The following is a 20,953-nucleotide window of genomic DNA, read 5'->3' on the forward strand; positions in this document are numbered from 1 at the left end:
CATAACATTATGCAATGGCCTTGAGCTTAAGAGCATGGACTGTGGTCATTTGAGCTCTAAATCAAATCAGCATGAGAACTCGTCAGTACCTCTCACACTCAGATTCGGCGCTCCGTGGGGAGCACTTAAATGAGATCTTTATCTTTCCTTTTAGCTTCAACCATGCGGTAGCAGTTCCCATGGCTTTGATTAGTTTGATTGTCGTTTAAGCATGGTGCATAGGAGTGACAATTCCTGGTTTCCACTAAGTGTAAGTCAAGCTACATCATGTTAAAGAAACTGTAGATCCTTGACAGCAGATCATCTTCGACTTCCCTGCCATCAGCAGTTATCACAGAGACATTTACGTGCAATTTTACTTCGCTTACGCACAACATTTCACTCATGCGCTCATAAATGAGCTCAAGCAGTCACTTTTATCAGGTGGCATTAACCCCTGTGACTGTAATATCAAGCAAACTTTGGCATAAGGACGATATCTCTACATCTGTGTTGTATTATAACAAGCTATAGCACAAGGGTTAGAGCAACACAGACTCTGAGCCACCTTCATGAAAAGCCTTATGCTGCTTTTGAATCCAGCCTCTCATGCTCCCCAGAGCACCGGCGGTCATTTCCCACCCTACTGATGTGCTCTAAACAAATCAAAGGAAAAGCATCATTTAGCCTGCCATCTCTGGAACGCAATTACAGCTCACAGGCAAACTGGAGGTAGCAACCAGAGCCACTACAGCCACCGCTTTGAAGCAGCTGCTCTTTGAGTGTAGAACAAGCTGAACAGCTACGATCAGTTGCAATTTCCTCAGGGAGGTGGCAGTGTTGCTCAGACTACACGCGCTGAAAACACACACGTGCGAGCTCAGACAAAGTCTGTTCAAACTAAGGAGAGTGCGTGTGGGAATAAGAAAGTGACGGAATTAAGGAGTCTGTGTACGTGAAGGAGACAGATGGATACAAATCCCCAACATCTGATGTGTATTAGAAGGAGTTTAAGTCAGTGCTGTAGTCCAGACCCTTCCTCCCGCTTTGATATGCTCAGGTACACGCAGCTTCCAATGCAGCCATATTTAGATAACCTTTGACCTCTAATCTCTTTTTATCAAAGCCTGAAAACGACAACGTCTGACTGGCTTTCCTCAGCAGCAGCAGAGGGTTAGTGACTGGGACTGAACAAGTGCACTAACCTGTCTGAAGCATCATTCCCTCTCGTGTCATTTACAAGGAGTTTGATGGACATCACGTCTGTAAATCCATCACGCTGTGACAGAGAGACGGGAAGCTTTCTGACCTCCCTCTGCTATTCCTTGTGCCATCACATACCAGCACCGTGTATTACACACACCTGTCACTCAGCTGCTGTTACTGAGGAGCACGTTCTGAGTATCAACATCATCCGCGAAGACAAACGAATGACACAACGTGCGGAGAATTGTTTTCAAATGCTGTTGGCAGACAAACTGTTTGTGCGGCTTCTGAGAATAAACACAGCTGCACACAGAAAGTGTTCATAAGTTGTGACAGAACAGACAAGCAATAAAAGTTACGTTTCAGTCATCACTGGACTTACCCGATCTAAACTTGCTTCGTATTAGTATGGAGTGTTCAGAGCCCAGAAGAGTCATAATGCTTACAGTACAGTTCCAGTGTTCAAAAGTTGCAAAATAGCCACGCACACTCAAGAAGCAGTGACACTTTGACCCCGACCTCTGAACCCCACACTGAGACGAGACCCAGAGCTGACCCAGCCTGGCTCATCAACAGATCTAGAGGAAAAGTGGCACAGCAAAAAAAACCCAAAACCAAACAAACACTGGCTTTCTTGTCTTTCTCTCAGCCAGCGTGCACACCAGCAGCAGCCTTCCACTCTGTCTGCTGCTTTCTCTTCTCCGCTCACTCTCCCCCCGGTAGCTGATGTGGGAGTGTGTCTGTGAGTCTGTGGGCCTGAGAAAGCTTTGGTCCCATCTAGCTGTGAGATCTGAGCAGGGCCAGGGACAGCAGAGAGAGATATGCCCTGCTCTGGGAGTGGCTAAGCGGCCAGGGTTTCCTCCAAGCCCCGCCTGTCAGAGCCCAGGGGCAGGACAGGGTTTGGCTGATGATTTCTTCCTCCCTTGCCACCAGTGTAAATATATCAGCCTATCAGCCTTGTTGACTGTCATTAGAGAGGAGAGAGGGGGAGTTAGATGGGGAGGGAAATATCAAGATAGAGGAGCAGATAATGAAGTAGCAGGACAGCCAGGAGGAAGAAAGCGAGAAAAGCAGGAGTGGCAACAAGTTTCACTGGAGGATTCAATTCCTCGTGTATTAAATAGAATGCATAAAAGCAACATTCAATAAACTTGTGATACAAATGTAGCAGAATAATCAGACTGGAACACACATTAGTGGGCTTTACACACACAGAGGAAACAAACAATGTGGACAATGTAGAATAAATAAAAGTATTAATGCCTGCCACATTTTTTAAAAAAAAACTTTAAACAGATATTGAAAACCTGATTACTGATCACTTATTTTCCTCAGAGTGACTGAACTGCAGAAAGTAGCAAGTAGTTCTTGTACTAAGCCTCACTGAACTTTATTTTAAGGTGATGGTTAACAATTGTTTGGCAAGAAATGAGTGACTCGTAAGACAGAAGTCTAAAATAACTCGAGATTCTCTTATAAAATAGGTTTACATTTTTTCAGCAAACACAGCCTCAATAAACCAACACGTAGGTAAATAAAAGACAAATTTAGCATAATTAAATTCATTATCCAACACTCTCTTAGGCCCAGAAACACTGACCACACCACACAACCAATGCTACAATGGAAACACAAAAATATGTAGGAATGTTTCCAATTTAAATCCAAGAAAGTGGAAAGAAATCCTTCATTTCTTAACAGGGCTTTTATTGTGAAACATTTTCAGGAAGCTGGTAATTAATCGTTTGTGGCAACTTTGACTACAATCTGAAATGCTGGGTTTCAACTGAATACTCGTTTATACTTTAAAAATACTGTATATGTCAGTTGTGAAAACACTTTGATTTGAAGTCCAGAGTGTATGATAAATGATATTCCAGTCACATTCAAGCCACATTACTTCACACAGTGCTAATTAGGCTAATCAAGCACAGGCAGACCAGTATCAATACATTTTATGCCCAGTAATGATGACTGATTTGCCAGAGCAGAGTAGGGGAGGGACTGAACAGCATGAATATGACAGCTGCAAAAGTTTATGGTGTCACTGTGACTTTAAGTATTTAAAAAAGTGTGTCGTACAGCTTTCTCTGTCTTTGAACTTTGACCTCGGGCACTAACAATAGTAGTATATTGTTGTGACATTTGAAAATGACCCATAAAAACTGCTGGTAATATAACGTTTTACCGATTTTCACATTTGCTTTGGCCTGGACGTTAACCCAGCTAACATTAAATCATCTACAACTACTCAAAATTTGAAAATTGTGGACACTAAACAAACAAACAACCATAACCAATTACTTACATCCTCTCTTTAGGGGGAAAATAATACCACTGTAATGCAAAAGTCACTATTTACAGTATGTGAAGGAGCAGACTCTGAGGAGGATTTAAAGCATGTTCTGAGTAACATTATTTATTTTGCAGCTTTACATTTGAATAATTTTCAGACTTCTGAAACCATGAGATACAGTATACAAACAGGTCTCCCTTGTAAATGAGACACGCCTGCCTCAACAACAGCAACACTGATGACCACTGAAACTGTCTAGCATTTAAAATAAACCTCTGTGAGCTACTTGTCTTTGTCGACTTTCTGTACAATCTGAGTTTGCTCAGTCACACAGCAGTTTATATTATATTCTCCTGTCCTCAACATGTGATCCCTACCACATACTCTCCTCTGAGGGCACCCTTCGCCAACTGCTGCCCCACCAGGTGCAGATCCTCCTAAACCTCTGTCGACATTGGAGGTCGGCTGGACACATCAAGGATTTCACCGTTGCCGTTTATCCTTAGATTTGAATGGAAAGTTATATGGAATATGATCCGGAGCATGAAAAGAAAAACACGAGGAGCAGTGCAGGTGTGCAAGGCTCCAGAAAATACACTCTTTAATTTCTTAACAGGGATTTTATTGTAAAACATTAACAAGCATTGTCATTTTAGCTTGTTTATTACTAGCAAATTATTCTGTATTATAATCTGATGATTCAAAAGAATTCGTTTTTAAGAAAAATCTCGCCTCCTTTTGACCCTTTCTCTTTGTATCCCCCTATTTATAGGCTTTTCTCCACCTCAACTTTGGCTTGAAAGTTATTTTTCCATTAATTTCCCACCCTGCCCGTTTTCAGTTTGCTAAATAGAGAGAATACCAAAGACAAGTGTGTGATTACTACAGGCCTTTTCTCCACACTGTGTAAAAACTGCAGTGAAAGAGGGCTAATCAGTCATTGAAAGCTTTTTTCCAGCAACAGCTCAGTGCTTCTGCCTCGCCACTATCCATTTTAATCTCTTCACACCATAAACACTGCTTGGTTTTTGTTGCCGAAGAGCCCCTGCACACACCAGTGAGATGCGCACACCAAAACACGCAATAATTTAAGGTAATAAATGATACGGTCTATCTGTTTGCTGTTAGCCCATGTGCCTGACGTGTGCTGGAGTGAGCTCCAAGAAACCCATAGGATTCTCAAGTCAAATATTTACATAGAAGCTCCTCGGGCTGTAAATCTATCCCCGACATTCGCAGGTACATTTGTCTTGCGAGTACGCTGAATGAACACAGGTGCACGCACGCCGACACGCACACGCGAACCGGTCCCGTCTTAATTAGCAGGTGAAAGTGCTTAAAGGGAAGTTCTGTCAGGGGGTTTGACAGTGTACACACAGTGTCTCAGACAGATTCCTGAGGAGGTCACCCAGCCCTGGCTTAATCCTCCCCTTTAATTGGGGCCTATGTCAGCGGATGTGACAAGTCTCATCTGAACTGTCTGGAAGCGCACGTGTGTTTGTGTGTATTTGAGCGTGTGCGATAAAAACACTAAGAGAGCAGATGATCACACTCATACACTCAGACAGTTCTGAGTGCATATTTTTTTACATTATATACAATAAGGATGCAGCAGAGTGTCTGTTGATGGTCGGACTCTGCTTTTTCTTTTCTGTGATGCATATTTCAACAATGTTTCTCTGATGCAATTACTCAAATGTCTGTGCCTGGAGCATAAGGCAAGAGAAACTGTTTATTGGCCAACTGTGCAGACATCTAGATCAAAAAATGACTGTTAGTGTTTTGGGTGATTTCTTGTGTTTTAGATAACGCAGATGTGACTCGCAAAAATGGCCAAACTGGACACAATGTAATAAAAATCACATCTAGTACAAACAGTTATTACACACGACGTGTCTGGACATTTTTTAACGACATGGTCACATTGTCTTTTCCATCAGTTCCAGTAAATGATGAATCAGTGGTCTGTAGGAGCCCCTTCTGCTGATAGGAGCAGTCGCATCGTATTTTAAATGCTTGGAATATCTCCTGTCAAATGCCATCTGTGGAATCCAGCTGTCCTGCAGCCATTTGCCTGACAGAATGTCACAGGAGGAAGTGTACTAGAATGCGCTGTCCAGTGGGAATGCAACATGTGCTGGACGTTGTGTGGACTGCCTTGTAGAGCATGCAGCAGCTGTTATGTGACACCCGACTTCTGAGAAAAATTGAAAACTTATCTCCTTCATCCCTCTATCTTCAACCATCCTGTCTCGTCTATCTTCCATCACTTAGGTCTTATAATGAGGTGGAATTATGACAGACTGACTCACAAAGCTTAAAATACTACAAAACCACATGTCATTTGGTAATTTATGCCCAAACTTGTCTACTAGAATACACCAGGTCATGGGCTAGAGCTTTGATTACGTGATTGTCCAGCAGGGTTCTGAAGGGTGTCGCTTGACCACCACAAGGTGATGTGAGCACGCACAGAGATAAGCTTGATCTATCAGGGTTGAGGCTGAGCTTAATTATGTGGTTTATCTGAACTATCACTGTTTTCAATTCTGTGTGTGTCTGGTAGCTAGCCAGGAAACTAGTTATGGCTATGACTCATTTCATCTTATATCAGCCAATTTTTAGAATATTTTAGAATTTAAAACACACACATTTATATAGCTACATCTATCTATATATCAAATAGATATGTTAAGCTAACAGATAAACAACTATGGCTTGTGTAGTAGGTTGTTAGTCCATTGTTTACCTCAGCTGCCAATATGTAGTCCTGTCTCTTTATTCTAGAGGAGTAAATAGATGTGGATAAGAATTGATGAGCCAGAAAAAACACTTCTGTCCACTGGCAGTGATACTGAGATGAGTTATTGAGGATATCCATAAGCTTTCTCCCTGGATGCACTGCTGTTTTTATGCTGCTGTTGGGGTTGTTCATTTCTGTTAGCTGCTGTTAGTCAATGTTACTAAAACTTTGAAGTTGATCTATCATTTGGACTGTTACAGCAAATAAACTCCCACATGAGAGTTTAGTGCCTTAGTATAAGGCAGTGGTTTCCAAACTTTTTTTGCAAGGCCTCCTTTGTTTTACAAGCAAAGCAGTGCACGCGCACGCACAAACACATCCTCCAACCACACACACCCATATTTTGCTCCACTGCGGTTTATTTCACACCTCAAACATTTTTCAAAAAATGCCTCTCTGTGCAAAATGGGTTTAAAAACATAAACTGTGGGATACTGTTTGTCTGTGATTTGAACCGGGGGAACAAATCGTGGCAGGATGAGCCTGATATTATTTGTATCCCACTGTAACTTTACTGTATAAAGGGCAAACATCTCAAAAAATGTCAGGAGTAGTTAGTTATTACAACAAGTGTTTGTGAACTACAAATCAAGAATGTGGGATACTGTTTGTCCGTGATGTGCAGAGCCCAGCGCTGCTCCCGACGAAGGGAAAACCAATCCTGCAGGGGAGACCTACCTCGGCACTTGTGCAGGTGAAGCCAAAGGGAAGATTTGCTTCATCATATTTTCTAGTCTTTGGCTTAGAATGAAGTTGGTTTGGAAACATATTCAGCGATGCTTCATCTCCTGCTTTGCGTTTGTGTAGGCACCCCGTGCTAGCAGTGTCCAAGCGTTTTGTTTTTTTTTCCCTTTTCACACCGCGCCCCCCCTGCAATGGCTCTGCGCCCCCCCTAGGGGGCGGGCCCCACACTTTGGGAAGCTCTGATGTAAGGTATGTTAATCAGAGTAAAAGTGTGATTTTTAGGGTAACATTAGTTGGCATAATGCACATAACCAACAGCTTTTGTTGTTTAGCGGGCTTGTTGTCTCACTCTGATGAGTAAAAATACTTCAGAAACAAAATTCTGATTGAGGTTGTCATAATTCATGCATGAAAGGGTTAAATAACAATAATTACAGTGAAACACGTTATACATCTATGGTAACATTAAAAAACCAGTGCGTGGCAGGGTATGTAGTGACACATCAGTGTCCACTGTAGTGGTTTATATGCAAGGATGCCATCAACAGGGACACAAATACAGGAAAACAGTGTTTGAATAGCCGTCCACTGTAGGGACAACTATGTGTGAAAGGGTTAAATCTGAAGGTGCCGACAAACGAATGCCTAATTCTCTTCTCCTCCACCTCTGGTGTACTATGTACAGTGTGACCGCTTTCTAACCACATATATAAAATGTGATCAGGGGAACAGCAATGTCTCTCTCAGCCACTGGATTCAATATGTTGGCTTCCACAAACTGGCACCGCTCCGATGTTTTTCTGTTTAGGTATTTTTCTCATTTTAGTTTATGAAAATGCCTTAATTTCCTGGGAAACATAATTATGGTTTTCACATGGCCCATGAGCAAAGCTGTAGGATATGTCTTTGATGTTAAGTATTTAAAAGGATTCATCACATGTTAATGCAATGATCTTACGCAGACTGTGCTGCAGAAGCACACCTGACACTCACTATACTCAGTAAGTATACACACACACACACGACTCTACACACACAAGTCTCAATTTTGGTCATGTTGTGAGATCATATGAACCCCATTCATCACAGATGAACAAATCTGTGCTCGAACTGCATTTTAACGTTTCATGAGCATCCATGATTCGATTGTATTCTATAAAATAATGCCTCGTGAAAATTCAAGCTTAGATGCTTTTATAAAGGTCCGTTTTGATCTTCTACCAAAGATATCCTAGTAAACAAGACAAGTCCCTTTTCATTTACATGAAGCTAATCCTGGTGTGTCTTAATCGACTAACTGAAAAAGGAGGCGGATGGGAGATAAGAGAATTGATATAACACGTTTGATAGCAACAGATGAGGTTGACTGGTGAGGAGAGCGCAGGATGTGGTGGTTGTTCTAGGACGGTACATTGTGCATCTACGTGCATGCTTTTCTTTTTTTACACAGACACCACTAATACATATATATGGTAAATGGCCTGTATTTGTATATGTTTTCTAGTCCCTAAGGACCCCAAAGCGCTTTACACAACCTGTCATCCACACATTTACACACTGGTGATGGCAGCTACATTGTAGCCACAGCCACCCTGGGGGGCACTGACAGAGGCGAGGCTGCCGGACTCTGGCGCCACCGGGCCCTCTGACCACCACCACTAGGCAACGGGTGAAGTGTCTTGCCCAAGGACACAACGACTGTCGGAGCCGCCAACCTTCCGATTACAAGGCGAACTCCCAACTCTTGAGCCACGATCGCCCCATGATCGTGGCTCATATAAAACATACAAGAAGCCAGAGACATTTTAACTGGACCAGATTATATCCAAACTGGCAAACAGTAAATCTGACCTGAACTAAAAACAGCTATAATACAGAAAAAATGAATATATTGTGTATAGGAATTTCGTTTACTTATGTATTAATCACATTATTTTATTGTATGATGCCTTGGTGCCACTGGATTTTAACATGTCTCACACTCATACAGCAAGACAAATGGTGGGGGTCTAGTAAGGAAGTTGGGGGGAAGCAGAAAACTCCACAGGAAGAATCTTTGTCTCTTCGAGGAGTCTGGGAGGTAGCAAGGGAGTGTGAACCTTAAGGTGTGAAACAGCTGTGTACTGCCTTTTGTTCCTGAAGAAGGTATTTAACTGAGAGCCATGTTAGGCTCGAGAGACTCTGCTGCCCCGCGGTCATGCAGCCTCTCCACCAACTGGTTTTCTGTTCTTTGTGTTTTGATTAAAGAATGTTAGCTACCGCTCGTCTGCAGGCTTTATTTAATGGAAAACCTCCACAACAATTGAAAACTTGGATGTTCACTACCTGAACACCAGGTTCTATGGCCAATTACTTTGGTAGGTGTGTACGTGTTTGTTAAAGAGCCTCAGCGGCCTTGGTGGCAGCAGCTGTGTCCTATCACTGTGAGTGCCTTTGTGCTGGTCTACCTCAGACAGCAGCTCTTGGTCCACTGTCTCTGTGGTGGTTGGCTCTCGGGTAAATACTGACATTTAAATAAGTGGTCAGAGATATATTAGAGTCCTGCACTCATACAACCAAGCAGGTTTAAAATAAGTCTCAGCCATCCCAACAAGAAAAGATGAATCAGTTTAAACAAGTCACTGCTTGGGACTTGACAGCAAGTATCTTTTTCATGTTGTGCCTCGGTCATGCCTATACAGAGCATAAAAGTTATATAATTACAGTTTTAATGATATGTTAAGGAGGAGATTATAGGTTTACCCAGAGAAGGATTCAAACCCCCATTTTGAAGACAATTTGGAGTTAAGAGTCAAAAATGCTAATTTTGAGTTGAGTTGAGACTTTGGGCAAAACAAGCAGCAAGCATTTTATCACTGATGATATCCAACTAATATTTTCAGGTCACTATCATTTATTTTACTAAAGTTTAGCCAAAATATCATTAAATATAGTATCAACTTGTGATGTAGTGGAATTTGGATAGTTAAGAAAGCTGTGAGTAACATGTTTACATGCTACATACATTAGCTTGCTAAGCCCTAGCTAGCATTTCTGTTCAATCACCCAAATAGACAGGGGCTACTGAAATATCGCCAAATACAGTATTTCAGCCTTCCACAGCATGTTGTAGGGCTGATGCCTAACACGAGACTCTTGTTTGTGTCTCTTTGAGGTTTAACTGACAGCTGCTGTGATGCAAGCTACACTTGTTAGCATTCTTACTTAACTAGCTTACTTTATATGTATATATAGTTGTTTTTTGTTTCCACTATAAAACATGAGAAAGCCATTGGGGTAATATAAGGTTAGATGATGGCAGTTGGATAAGTTATCAGAAAGTCTTGAGAGTGATTCAGTACTTTATCAGCAACCAATCAGTCTTATCAGAAAGCTGAGGGGTTTCTCACGACACAAGCAGACCAACTAAAGAGAAAACTGAAAAAGGAGGCGACTGTGGAACGCAAACAGAGTCGCAGAAATATAAAGAGTATAAGAGAAAAGGGCATAAAGTAAAGAATGAGATTGGAGGAGACAGAAATATAGGGAGAGGCAAGAAAAAGAAATGGGGGAGGCTGGGAAAGAAAGAGCAAGATGTGGACCGGGCCAGACGAGGAGTCAGGTTCAGCGTTTCCCTCCGTCTCTGAGCTGCGGTTATAATGAAGTTCCAGTCAGAGTGGGCTGAATTCAAAACCAGAAGTGACAGAAAGATGAGGCTGAGCCAGCACCCTCCCCTCCTGTCTCCCTTCAAATCCCTCATCTCTGCTCTCTCTCCATCTTTATCTGGTCTGCGCGTCGGTCACCTTCACTCTGCGTTCTCTCCTCGGGCCTCACGGGGTCCGAGCGGCGCATGTCTGCCGCCAGGTTGGAAATGTCAACATGTGTGAGAGGCACTGGCGCTGCGAGCGATCTGAATGTAATCCCAAAACACAACAACAGCGTGAGGGAAATAGATTTTCTTCACATTATGTAAAAAGCTGAAAACGCAGAGGGGACGTGGTGTTTTGTACTTTTGTGGTTGTTTAGATTTCGCCAATTGACTTTGCCTCCGCTGTAGTCTGCAGGCGCTGGAGTGCGGCCAAGCTGGGAGGAGGTGGGTGTATGTCTGCGAGGCTTCAACAGAGAGACGGGCCTGCATCACTAAAGCTTAACTGTAACTCCTGCCTATTACCAAGGCCTATATGTGCTGGCTTTATGTGGTATTCCCAAAACTTCACTATCAGAAATTTAATAACTCAAAGTCTGCTTTGTTGTTGTTAATGTGTGTGTCCGTGACTAACAGGCCAGATGAAAGGCCCGTCAAGAGGAACCACCGGGTATGCCACGCAAATGTCTTTCATCAAGCTTGACGGAGCCACAACGAAAAACCTATTAAGTAAAAATTTGTGAAGATGAAGTAGCATGTTTGATTATAAGCTGAAATAATTCCAGGACAAACTGTTTTGTCACAGCGTTCGGTGGAGAGACGATCAGCTGTGTTGACACAAGGCAGAGAGCCACGGCCTCAAAGGAACTTTACTTTCTACAAACAAATATGTGAACTCAGTACACTGCAGTGTGAAAAAATAAATGAAGTAAGATGGTGAGAGCTCAGGCATGGCACTTAGTTAAAAAACTAAAAGAGATACAATATTTTGTTTTTCTACATCTCATTTTTAATGAGAGAGAAAAGAATTAATTTGTACATATTTGTAGAGCACGTTTAGTCCCCACATAGTCAAATATCAGAACATTATTAACTTCTGTCTGCTTTCAGCCTTTCTGTACTTTGAACCCTCTTTTTGGCTTCACCCACTAACAATCACGGCAGAAGGCCTCCTGTCACCACACACTTAGTCATACTAAGGCATCTTTTCATGTGGATTCCCACACTTTGAGAAAACTGTTATTGGAAACTATTTAAATAAAGCTGAGCTGATAAGCATTTCAAATATAAATAGTAAAACATTTTGAGGCTTGATAAATAAAAATAGTGAGTCACATTAAAAGGAAAGAAAGGAGTATTAAAAAACCACCAAAATACTGGGAAAAGTATTCATCATGTAGAAAGAAATGTATTCAATCATTACTTCTGATGATGTTCATAGTTTATACAAATATTCTTTTACATGAGGTATGAGATATGAGGTCAGCAACTTGAGTAATTGATGGCGCACTTGATCAAGAACGGAAGATAGATATCTTCCGTTCTTGATCAAGTGCGCCATCAATTACTCAAGTTGCTGACCTCATACCTCATATCTAGCTAGCTATCTATCTAGCTATCTATCTAGCTATCTTCAAGAACGGAAGATAGCTAGCTAGCTAGATAGAAGCCTTTAAATGTGTGGATTTAGAACTCCATTTAAAAATGTCATCCTTGATCCACATCTCCATCACCTGACTGTGACAGGGGAACACCCTGATGTAGACCCACCACAGAATCATTGCAGAACCAGTAACAACTCCTGGTAAGAAAAAACTCACTATTGCAAATATTTAGCTATCTGGATCTTCCGAGCTGGTCCAGCACTTCCTAAACAGCCTGGCTGAAATGACCTGTCAGCCAGCACATTCTTTCTCTCAATGAGGACCAACCGGAGCCTTGTTTTTGTTGGTATGACCCAACCCCAACGAGCCCGTCCTCTGCACAACCCCACCACTCTCCCCGCCCTCCACCCACTGATGTCTGTTTGACAGAGTAAAACATTCCACTCCAGACACCGATTCAACGTCGGAGTTGTGCACTTAAACAAAAACAAAAAACTGACTCACTCGAGTCCAACTGCTGTGTAATGTGATCTGGGAACAGAATTTGAGGTGGCTGACAGACAGACAGCAGACAGAGGGGTTGCCACGGGCCACAGGCTGATCCCTGGGTACAGAGCTGGTATCTGCTGGCATGGACTCCACTTAGGGTTGCCAACTCCCTGAGAAATAAATAAGGGACACCTCGTGGCCAGGGCCGGGCGACCCAGTTGTCTTCACCCTTCCCAATGTGGTGAATTTTTTAGCTCTTTTTTTGTGTGTGAAATTATTTTTTTTAACCATTTGACTTGAATTTGATTTAAGTAGATGCGTATTCTTTGTGATATCAACACATGGGAAACAAAAATCATTTAGCCATTTATTTTTAGCTCAAAATGACAACATTAACACAATAAAACAGGTCTCTTTCTTAAACAGAAGCCTGTCATGCTTAACTTTTGATAATAAAAGTAAATCTTTCTTTAAAAGAACTCTGTCCTGCTTAACTTAAAATTATATAAATTAATAGAAAACAATAGAAAGAAAAATATTCTTGTAACAGTGCACATTTAGTGCATTTAGTGCAATTGGCTTCAGCAGAGGCATTATTTCAGCTTTTGCTCCCGTTTGTAAACCCACTTGTTCCCATGATTACGCATCATAACTCATCATCATTATTCATCTATGTATTACTTTTATGTATTACTCATCTATTTGTTGTAATCATCTATCCTTGCAGTTGTTTATTACACAAAATAAATTATATTATCACACTTCTGGCCACATAGCGCTGATATTCACTGCACATGCCCATTTTAACCTTAACCAGAGAGTTTAAAAACAAACAAACCAGTGTTTACCATATCTGGTTCTACCGTGGCCTGGTAGACAAAAATTGGTTAAGGGTTCCCCGAGCTTTCACGCCCCTCATGTTCTTCATGTGCCCACCATTAGAAGCATGCCTATGGAAAAAGTGCGCCGGCACACAGTGCAGTGCGCTTTATAGGTGTTATCGTGAACTTTTCCAGCCAGGTGTTTTCCTTTTCCCATTCTTCCCTGCACTTTTGCAGCCTTTTTTTCTTTCTCTGAGAGGCACAAACATTGCTGGTCTAATGCCTGGCTCACACTGTGCGATTTTTGGCCCATTTTGAGTCGTGATCGGCCCGATTTTGGCCTTCATCGTGCATAGTGTAGTATACGTGGGGTAACGAGAAGCGATTAACACCTCACGACCAGCTCCCGATCATCAATCGCTCGTGAGGGTGTCACCGCAGCCGCTCACACTGCTCACGCGCAAACACGTAAACGTCGGTGAAAAAGACGGAGCAGCACGGCTGTGCAGCGTGTGATCTGGACACAAGCGATGGAGGCACAACTTGTAGAACTTTGGAAAGCTCATCCGAGCCTTTTCGATGTGGCATCACCAAATTATCACGACCACAACAACCGTGAAAATAGTTGGATTTACATTGCTGCTCAATCACAGCTGCCTGATCATGTTTGTCATTAGTAATTTAGCAATGTTGATGGCGGTGTGTGTCTGTGTGAGTGAAAGACAGAGAGGGAGAGCGAGCGACAGATTTTCTGTTATAACCTTCATTTTATGGAGGCACAGTGTGACTCAGGTCGCATCAGAGCATCGGGCGGTATAGTGTGAGACCCTGCATCGTGACCTACGAACTTATAACCCATGCGAGCCAATCGTGCAGTTTGAAAATCGCACAGTGTTTGCCCAGCTTCAGGTGTACTGTCGTCTGAGACTTGCACCGCAGTGTCGGCGTTTATTTCCCTGTTGGCCATGCTTTTTGTTGTGGTCATCTGTTGTCTTCCGGTATTTTCTCCGCAAGCGACCTTTCCTCAACCAATGAGATGAGCGGTAATCTGAATTGTCATACTCGAATTGTCATAAGTGTGCTGTCAGCTCATTGGTCACAAAGCAGGGGCGGGGCTGGGAATTATGGTTTCAAACAAAGCGTTAATTACATTAAAACTTATAGACTACTTTTGATTCTCACTGTATTACGGGACAAAGTGCGTCCCTTATTAGCTCAATACGGGACGTGTACTTTTGTTTCTAAATACGGGACGATTCCGTTTTTTAAGGGACGGTTGGCAACCCTAACTCCACTTGACCCTCCAGGACCATAGACTTATTTATAGAGGACTACATCTCTGTGTGTCTGTTTATCTGTCTGTGTGTGCACATGTGTCACGTGTGTGCATGTTGCCTTATCAGCGCTGTGAAGGATTCATCAGGAGTGGCATTTTCTGCCATTCGGTGTGCAAAACAAACACACAGCTGTATGTGCTATCGCCACTCTGTGGGATGTTGAAAGGCCTGACTTATGCGACTTGTCAGTAAGAAATTATGCTATCGTCATGCTAACCCATTGATTCGCTACATTGGCTTCTTTATTATTTTTTTTCTCGCAATAGGTAATTCGCTCAAACAAACCTTTCTTTCTTCCTCACCCGATTCCAAAAGCTGAATCAACAAAGGGGCACCAACAGCTACATGGTCCTGCTTGCTTTTAACACCCCAGGGACCCTCAGTAGGTTGTGATCAAATGTTGTTCTAGGGTTCTGAAGGGGTCTGGATGTGTATTTTTGGTTGCATTTTTTTCCTGTTCTCTGGTGTGATTGTGTGTATTAAACCCCAGCACACCTTTCCAGGCTGTATGGGTTTGGAAACTTTGGTCATGACTGAGAGTAATAGGATAGTGGATGCTGTTGATTTATCTAACAGGATTGGGAAATGTGGAAAACGACTACCTTTGCTTCATTGGTTGTGGCAGTTTTCTTTCCCTAGATGTAGCCTGGGTTTGGATATTGTGGACGGAGGAAATGAAAGAGACAACCTCACTTATGGTAGAGCACCAGTGCAGATTTTAATTTATGTTTTTCAGGTTTAATTACTTTAGTTAGCCATCTATTTGGAGTGATTTTATTATATTTTATTATAATATAAAAACAGTTAACCAAATAAATAAATAATAACATCTCATTTCATCTACATAAATATAGACACACTGAGACTTGAAATATTATGACGATTCCTCTGAAGGACTAACAGACCTCTGAAAGTGGTCCATGATGTCAGACACCAAGATTTTTAGCTGCAGTTCTTCCTGGAGACTGTGAGATGCTGATAATATAATAATTCCAACCGACTCTCTTATGGGATCCTCCTCAAGCTTTAAGTGTCTGGACTAGACCTCAGACTGTTTCCTTAATGGTCCTTGTATTTATAATTTTTCTTTCGCACTTTGTTAACTAAATTCATGCTTTTTTTTTCTTTTTTCCAAAAGTGAAGGCATTGGGTAAGTTATTGTAGATAAGATACAGTCCACAATCTCTTTTGTGTTTCTTACCATTTTAATTTCTGAAGTCCAGAGGATATGCTTATTGACTAAAGACTGGATGCTAAGAAGACAAAACACTGGCAAGTGTGAGCTGAAGCTGGAGTCCAAGTTAGTGAAATTACATCAATATTTTTAAAGATTATTGCCTATTCCTTTCCTTATTGTGTTTGTCTTGCCTGTTTCCTTGTAATGAGATGAAATACGGCAGAGAAATACTTTTTGACAGTAGCACATTTGTTGTGAGGCAAAAGAAAAAGAAGAAAGAAAAAGAAAAAACAAAGCTTTAGATGTGATCTGGGATCTTTCAAGCTGCTTTTATCTAACTTGATCATTATTAATCTAGATGCCCCATATCTCACATAGGCCAATTTGTCCTTTGCATTGTATTTTATCTTACAATACTAACTCTTCAAAGTTACAGCAATTTGTCTCAGGGGTAGTATAAACAGCTTTGCATGACCAAAAACCCTTTTATAAAAACAGTATTTTACTGTAAGTATGTCTAAATCAAGACCCTGCAGCTCAGCTTTAAGATGCAAAGCCTGCACATAACTACTAAGAACAAGAGAAATCTTAATGTGGAGCGCTGACTTTGTAAATGCAGAGATCGGGAAAAACCTGTTCGTTACCTGTTGACAGTGTTGGGGAGTAATGGAATACATGTACTGCCGTTACGTATTTAAAATACAAAATATGAGTAACTGTATTCCGTTACAGTTACCGTTTAAAAAGGTGGTATTTAGAATACAGTTACTTTGTTGAAATTAATGGATTACACGGCGGTACTTTCCTGTTTCATATTGTGGCGGGTCAGGACTGTTTGGGTTTTGTTTGACAGCTACGTTCTGTTGTTCCAGGCGGCAGCGTTACGGTTGCCATGGTTACAGGGCGACGCTCTCTCTCTGCGTGTTTCCTGGGTGAGAGAGCCCTTTTTGTTGTTGTTGTGCTAAGCTAATAGGCAGAATGCTACCGGTATAGCTCTAAAGAATGTAGCATCATAGGCAGTGTAGTCCGTGCTGCAGGGAGAATGGACTGCCATACCCGTTATGTGTCTGTGAGCGAGGGAGGGAGAAAAAGGAAAAGTACGAGCTGTCATCAGCAAAAACGGAGCTGGAAGCATGTAAATATAATAATAACCACTGCAGCCAAGAAGAGTGCCTGACGAGCCCAATTGTAAGTAAGCTATTAAGACTCGACTGTACACCGTGTTCGTGTTTTCCTCCAAAAACAATAAGTTCTGTTGGAGCAGCCTTTCAACGCCTCTCTCTGTCTCTCGCTAGCAAACTTGACCCAGACAACAAAGTAAAGCTAGTTTTCGGCTACGAGCCCGACACAGAACCCACCGTATTAGCCAGAGGTCCCTTTACTACGGTTCGGAGCCGCGGACCTTCAGTAACAGTAATAAATCACAGCAATAGTACATTCATGTAGTTGTAAACAGCATGATAATATATTAAGTAATCCAAAGTATTCAGAATACGTTACTGTCATTGAGTAACGTAACGGAATACGTTACAGAATACATTTTGGGGCATGTATTCTGTATTCTGTAATGGAATACATTTTAAAAGTAACCTTCCCAACACTGCCTGTTGACATACTGTACATGGTAAGATTGTCAGCGCAAGCAAGAACAACGTCTCCAAACAGTCCACAAACTTTATGGGATCCCAACATTTTTTTGTTTGAGCTTTTACATGCAACAGGACTTTATTTCATCGTAGCACAGACAGCTTTAAGACACAAAACGCTCACATATCTTCTGATGATCACGCTGTGTACGGTCACAGTGTTCAGTATTTGCACAAAGTACTGTCTTTGGATTTACTCAGTTTAAATCACAGCAGCTAATTAAAAATTATTCTAAATCTTACTTTAAATACCAAATATACACACTTCAAATCCAAATCCTATTGCAATCCATTCTATTGCAGTTATAGTTGTTACTTTTTCCATGTAGCATTTGGTTGAGTTTTATAATTTAATTTGCTGTATCTAGCAGATTGAGTCTAGTAGTCAGGAATAACCATAAGAAAGATAACATTTAGAGTTCAGCACAACACAACGAGAACTGACTCAGTGCATGAACTTGGTGGGTGAGACGAATGGTGTGTCACACTGACCAGAGGTGTCACTTTATGTCTTCCCCCCTCCACACACACATCCGCAGCGAACTATGATGTCATTGGCTGCCTGTCTGCTGAGCGGTGGACAGCGCCATGATCACAAGCTGCACGACTCACAGGCTCCACACGAGCCGAGAGAACGAGGAGGAGATGAGGGGGAGGGAGGAAGAGTAAACAGCAGGAAAGGAGAGGGGAGACAACTCCACAGTGTCCTAGAGCACAAAGAAATGATGCAGAAACACTGCCAGCGATTCCTCCTTAACCCAGTGTCTGATATCATTTGACTTTTTGAAATTTACACTTGTAGTACAGCACCTATCAGCATAACAAGTGCTATGTAAAGGGCAGTGCAGACAGAGACTGGAGGAGGGGTTAAAATTAATGATGTAACCCATTAGTTTTGCTTTGCACAATACATTTCTGTTGACCTTTTGAATCAAGAAACAAAGCCAGAAAGAGACGATGATTCTGTTTTTTGGCAAATATTTCTGCAGTCAAGAATGAACTATGAAGCTGAACTTCTGTTGCCAGTATACAGTAAAAACAACCAAGTATTTGTATGGAGCCATGGAAATGCATATAAAGAGGTTAAAAAAAGAAGCACAATAAAACATGTAAAACGAAGAAGTGACACTGTACTAGTAATCACCTGTCAGAGATACAGCCCCAAGATCTCAACAGAACAGTGAGGAATGGGAGATGTGACAGCAGAACTAAGTGAAAGTGACCAAAAATCACATTATTACTGGTTGCAACTTCACCACACACACAGAATTTGCAAAAAAACAACACATCTGTCTATAAAAGACTATGTAGTAAACCACTTCTCTGGAGGGGAAACAACACAAATCATAACCTGTGTGATGTAAAAGATGTCACTGTGACAGCCACCATTATTTTTATGAATGGGTTAAATTTTTGCAAAACTACTCTTAACATACTATCTGGTGGGATAATTTGTTTTCATACACTGTATTTCCAAAAGTCTTCACTCACCTATTCAAATCCTTTAATTCAGGTGTTCCAATCACTTCCCTGGTCACATATGTGTTACGTCAAGCACCTGCTTCTGGTAAATGGACTGATTCTTATATAGCGCTTTTCTACTCTCTCCGAGTACTCAAAGCGCTCTATACAACATGCCACATTCACCCAATCACACCCATTCTCACAAGCACTTTATCTATACTTAGTGCTATCTAACTACATTCACACACATTCATACTCCGATGGACGCATCGGAGAGCAACTTGGGGTTAGTATCTTGCCCAGGGATACTTGACATGCAGACTGGAGGAGCCAAGGATCGAACCACCAACCTTCCGATTAGTAGGTGACCTGCTCTACCTCCTGAGCTTTCACATATGTGTGTATTTCTACACACATATGTGAAATAATCCCAGGAGAATGGTACGTATTTGATTGCACTACGCCAAATGTAACGTTTGATGTGGAGTAAGTCAGCCCCTTAGCTTCGGCACACAAAGAGATTTTGGACAATTTAACGCTCCCTTCTCTGTGGGAACAGTTTCTTTGTGGGAACACCAGTGCACAAAGCAAGGCCCATAAAATCTTGTGAGTGAATTTGACCTTTGACCTTTGATCTTGAGATTTTGTGTTAAACCTCTGAGGTCTACCCATAACCTTAGCCTAGCCCTATATTTTGGAGATACATTTTGGCAAACACTGACTTTTTGGGGAGGTTTTTTAATGTTTTTTTTTAAGCGTGTCAATTATTTTCGTTGTTTTTCTCAGGAGAAAAACTTAATAAAACAAAAATTCTGTATTATGTAGCTCTAAGGGGTCAACGTCAATGACTTAAACAGAAGCCTTCTCTTAGTCATATGTTATTGTTATTGTATCTTTATTTCAGACATATACAGAAAAAAAATAATATATACACAAGTACACATACTTGCATTTACAAATACGAATATATATGTAAATACACACACGTATGTGCTCAGACAAAACAAATGACATGAAATGACAATTATTAAGTCTGAAATGGAGGAAGAAGTACAACATACTCATTAATCCCTACCCCATGCTCAACATTCTATTGAATCCCACTATTCATCCATCCATCTTTATCCGAGGCCGGGTTGCAGGGGCAGCAGCCTAAGCAAAGAGGCCCAGACCTCCCTCTCCCCAGCCACCTCCTCCAGCTTATCCGGGGGAACACCAAGGCGTTCCCAGGCCAGCCGAGAGATATAATCTCTCCAGCGTGTCCTGGGTCTGCCCCGGGGCCTCTTCCCGGTGGGACATGCCCGGAACACCTCACCCAGGAGGTGCCCAGGAGGCATCCTTGTCAGATGCCCGAACCACCTCAGCTGGCTCCTTTCGATGTGGAGCAGAAGCGGCTCTACTCTGAGCCCCTCCCAGATGGCCGAACTTCTCACCCTATCTCTAAGGGAGAGGCCAGCCACCCTTCGGAGGAAGCTCATTTCTGTCGCTTGTATCCGCGATCTCGTTCTTTCGGTCACTACCTACAGCTCGTGGCCATAGGTGAGGGTAGGGACGTAGATCGACTGGTAAATTGAGAGCTTCGCTTTTACACTCAGCTCCCTCTTCACCACGACGGACCGGTGCAGCTTCTGCATTACTGCAGCCGCAGCCCCAATCCGTCTGTCGATCTCCGGCTCCCTTCTCCCATCACTCGCAAACAAGACCCCGAGATACTTGAACTCCTCCACTTGGGGCAGGAACTCATCCCCGACCCGGAGTGGGCACTCCACCCTTTCCCAGCTGAGAACCATGGCCTCAGATTTGGAGGTGCTGATCCTCATTC

The 20,953-nt window shown here is 42.1% G+C and overlaps 1 protein-coding gene across 4 annotated transcripts in view; it reads right to left on the reverse strand.

The window, feature by feature from the left end:
* myocd (myocardin) overlaps nucleotides 1–20,953 on the reverse strand; it is a 158,014-nt gene that overhangs the window by 25,308 nt on the left and 111,753 nt on the right. The window contains exon 1 of one of the 4 annotated variants that reach the window (XM_085171018.1): nucleotides 1,568–12,083. The exons of 1 other annotated variant lie outside the window; for it this stretch is intronic. In XM_085171018.1, coding sequence (XP_085027144.1) covers nucleotides 1,568–1,622 — 55 coding nt within the window. In that variant the 5' untranslated portion in view covers nucleotides 1,623–12,083. Of the gene's footprint in view, nucleotides 1–1,567; nucleotides 12,084–20,953 lie in introns of those variants that run through there. 2 more of the 4 variants (XM_085171019.1, XM_085171020.1) reach the window with 2 other exon arrangements.

This window comes from Neolamprologus multifasciatus, chromosome 8, assembly GCF_963576455.1.
Source record: "Neolamprologus multifasciatus chromosome 8, fNeoMul1.2, whole genome shotgun sequence".
In the NCBI taxonomy this organism is placed as follows: Eukaryota; Metazoa; Chordata; class Actinopteri; order Cichliformes; family Cichlidae; genus Neolamprologus; species Neolamprologus multifasciatus.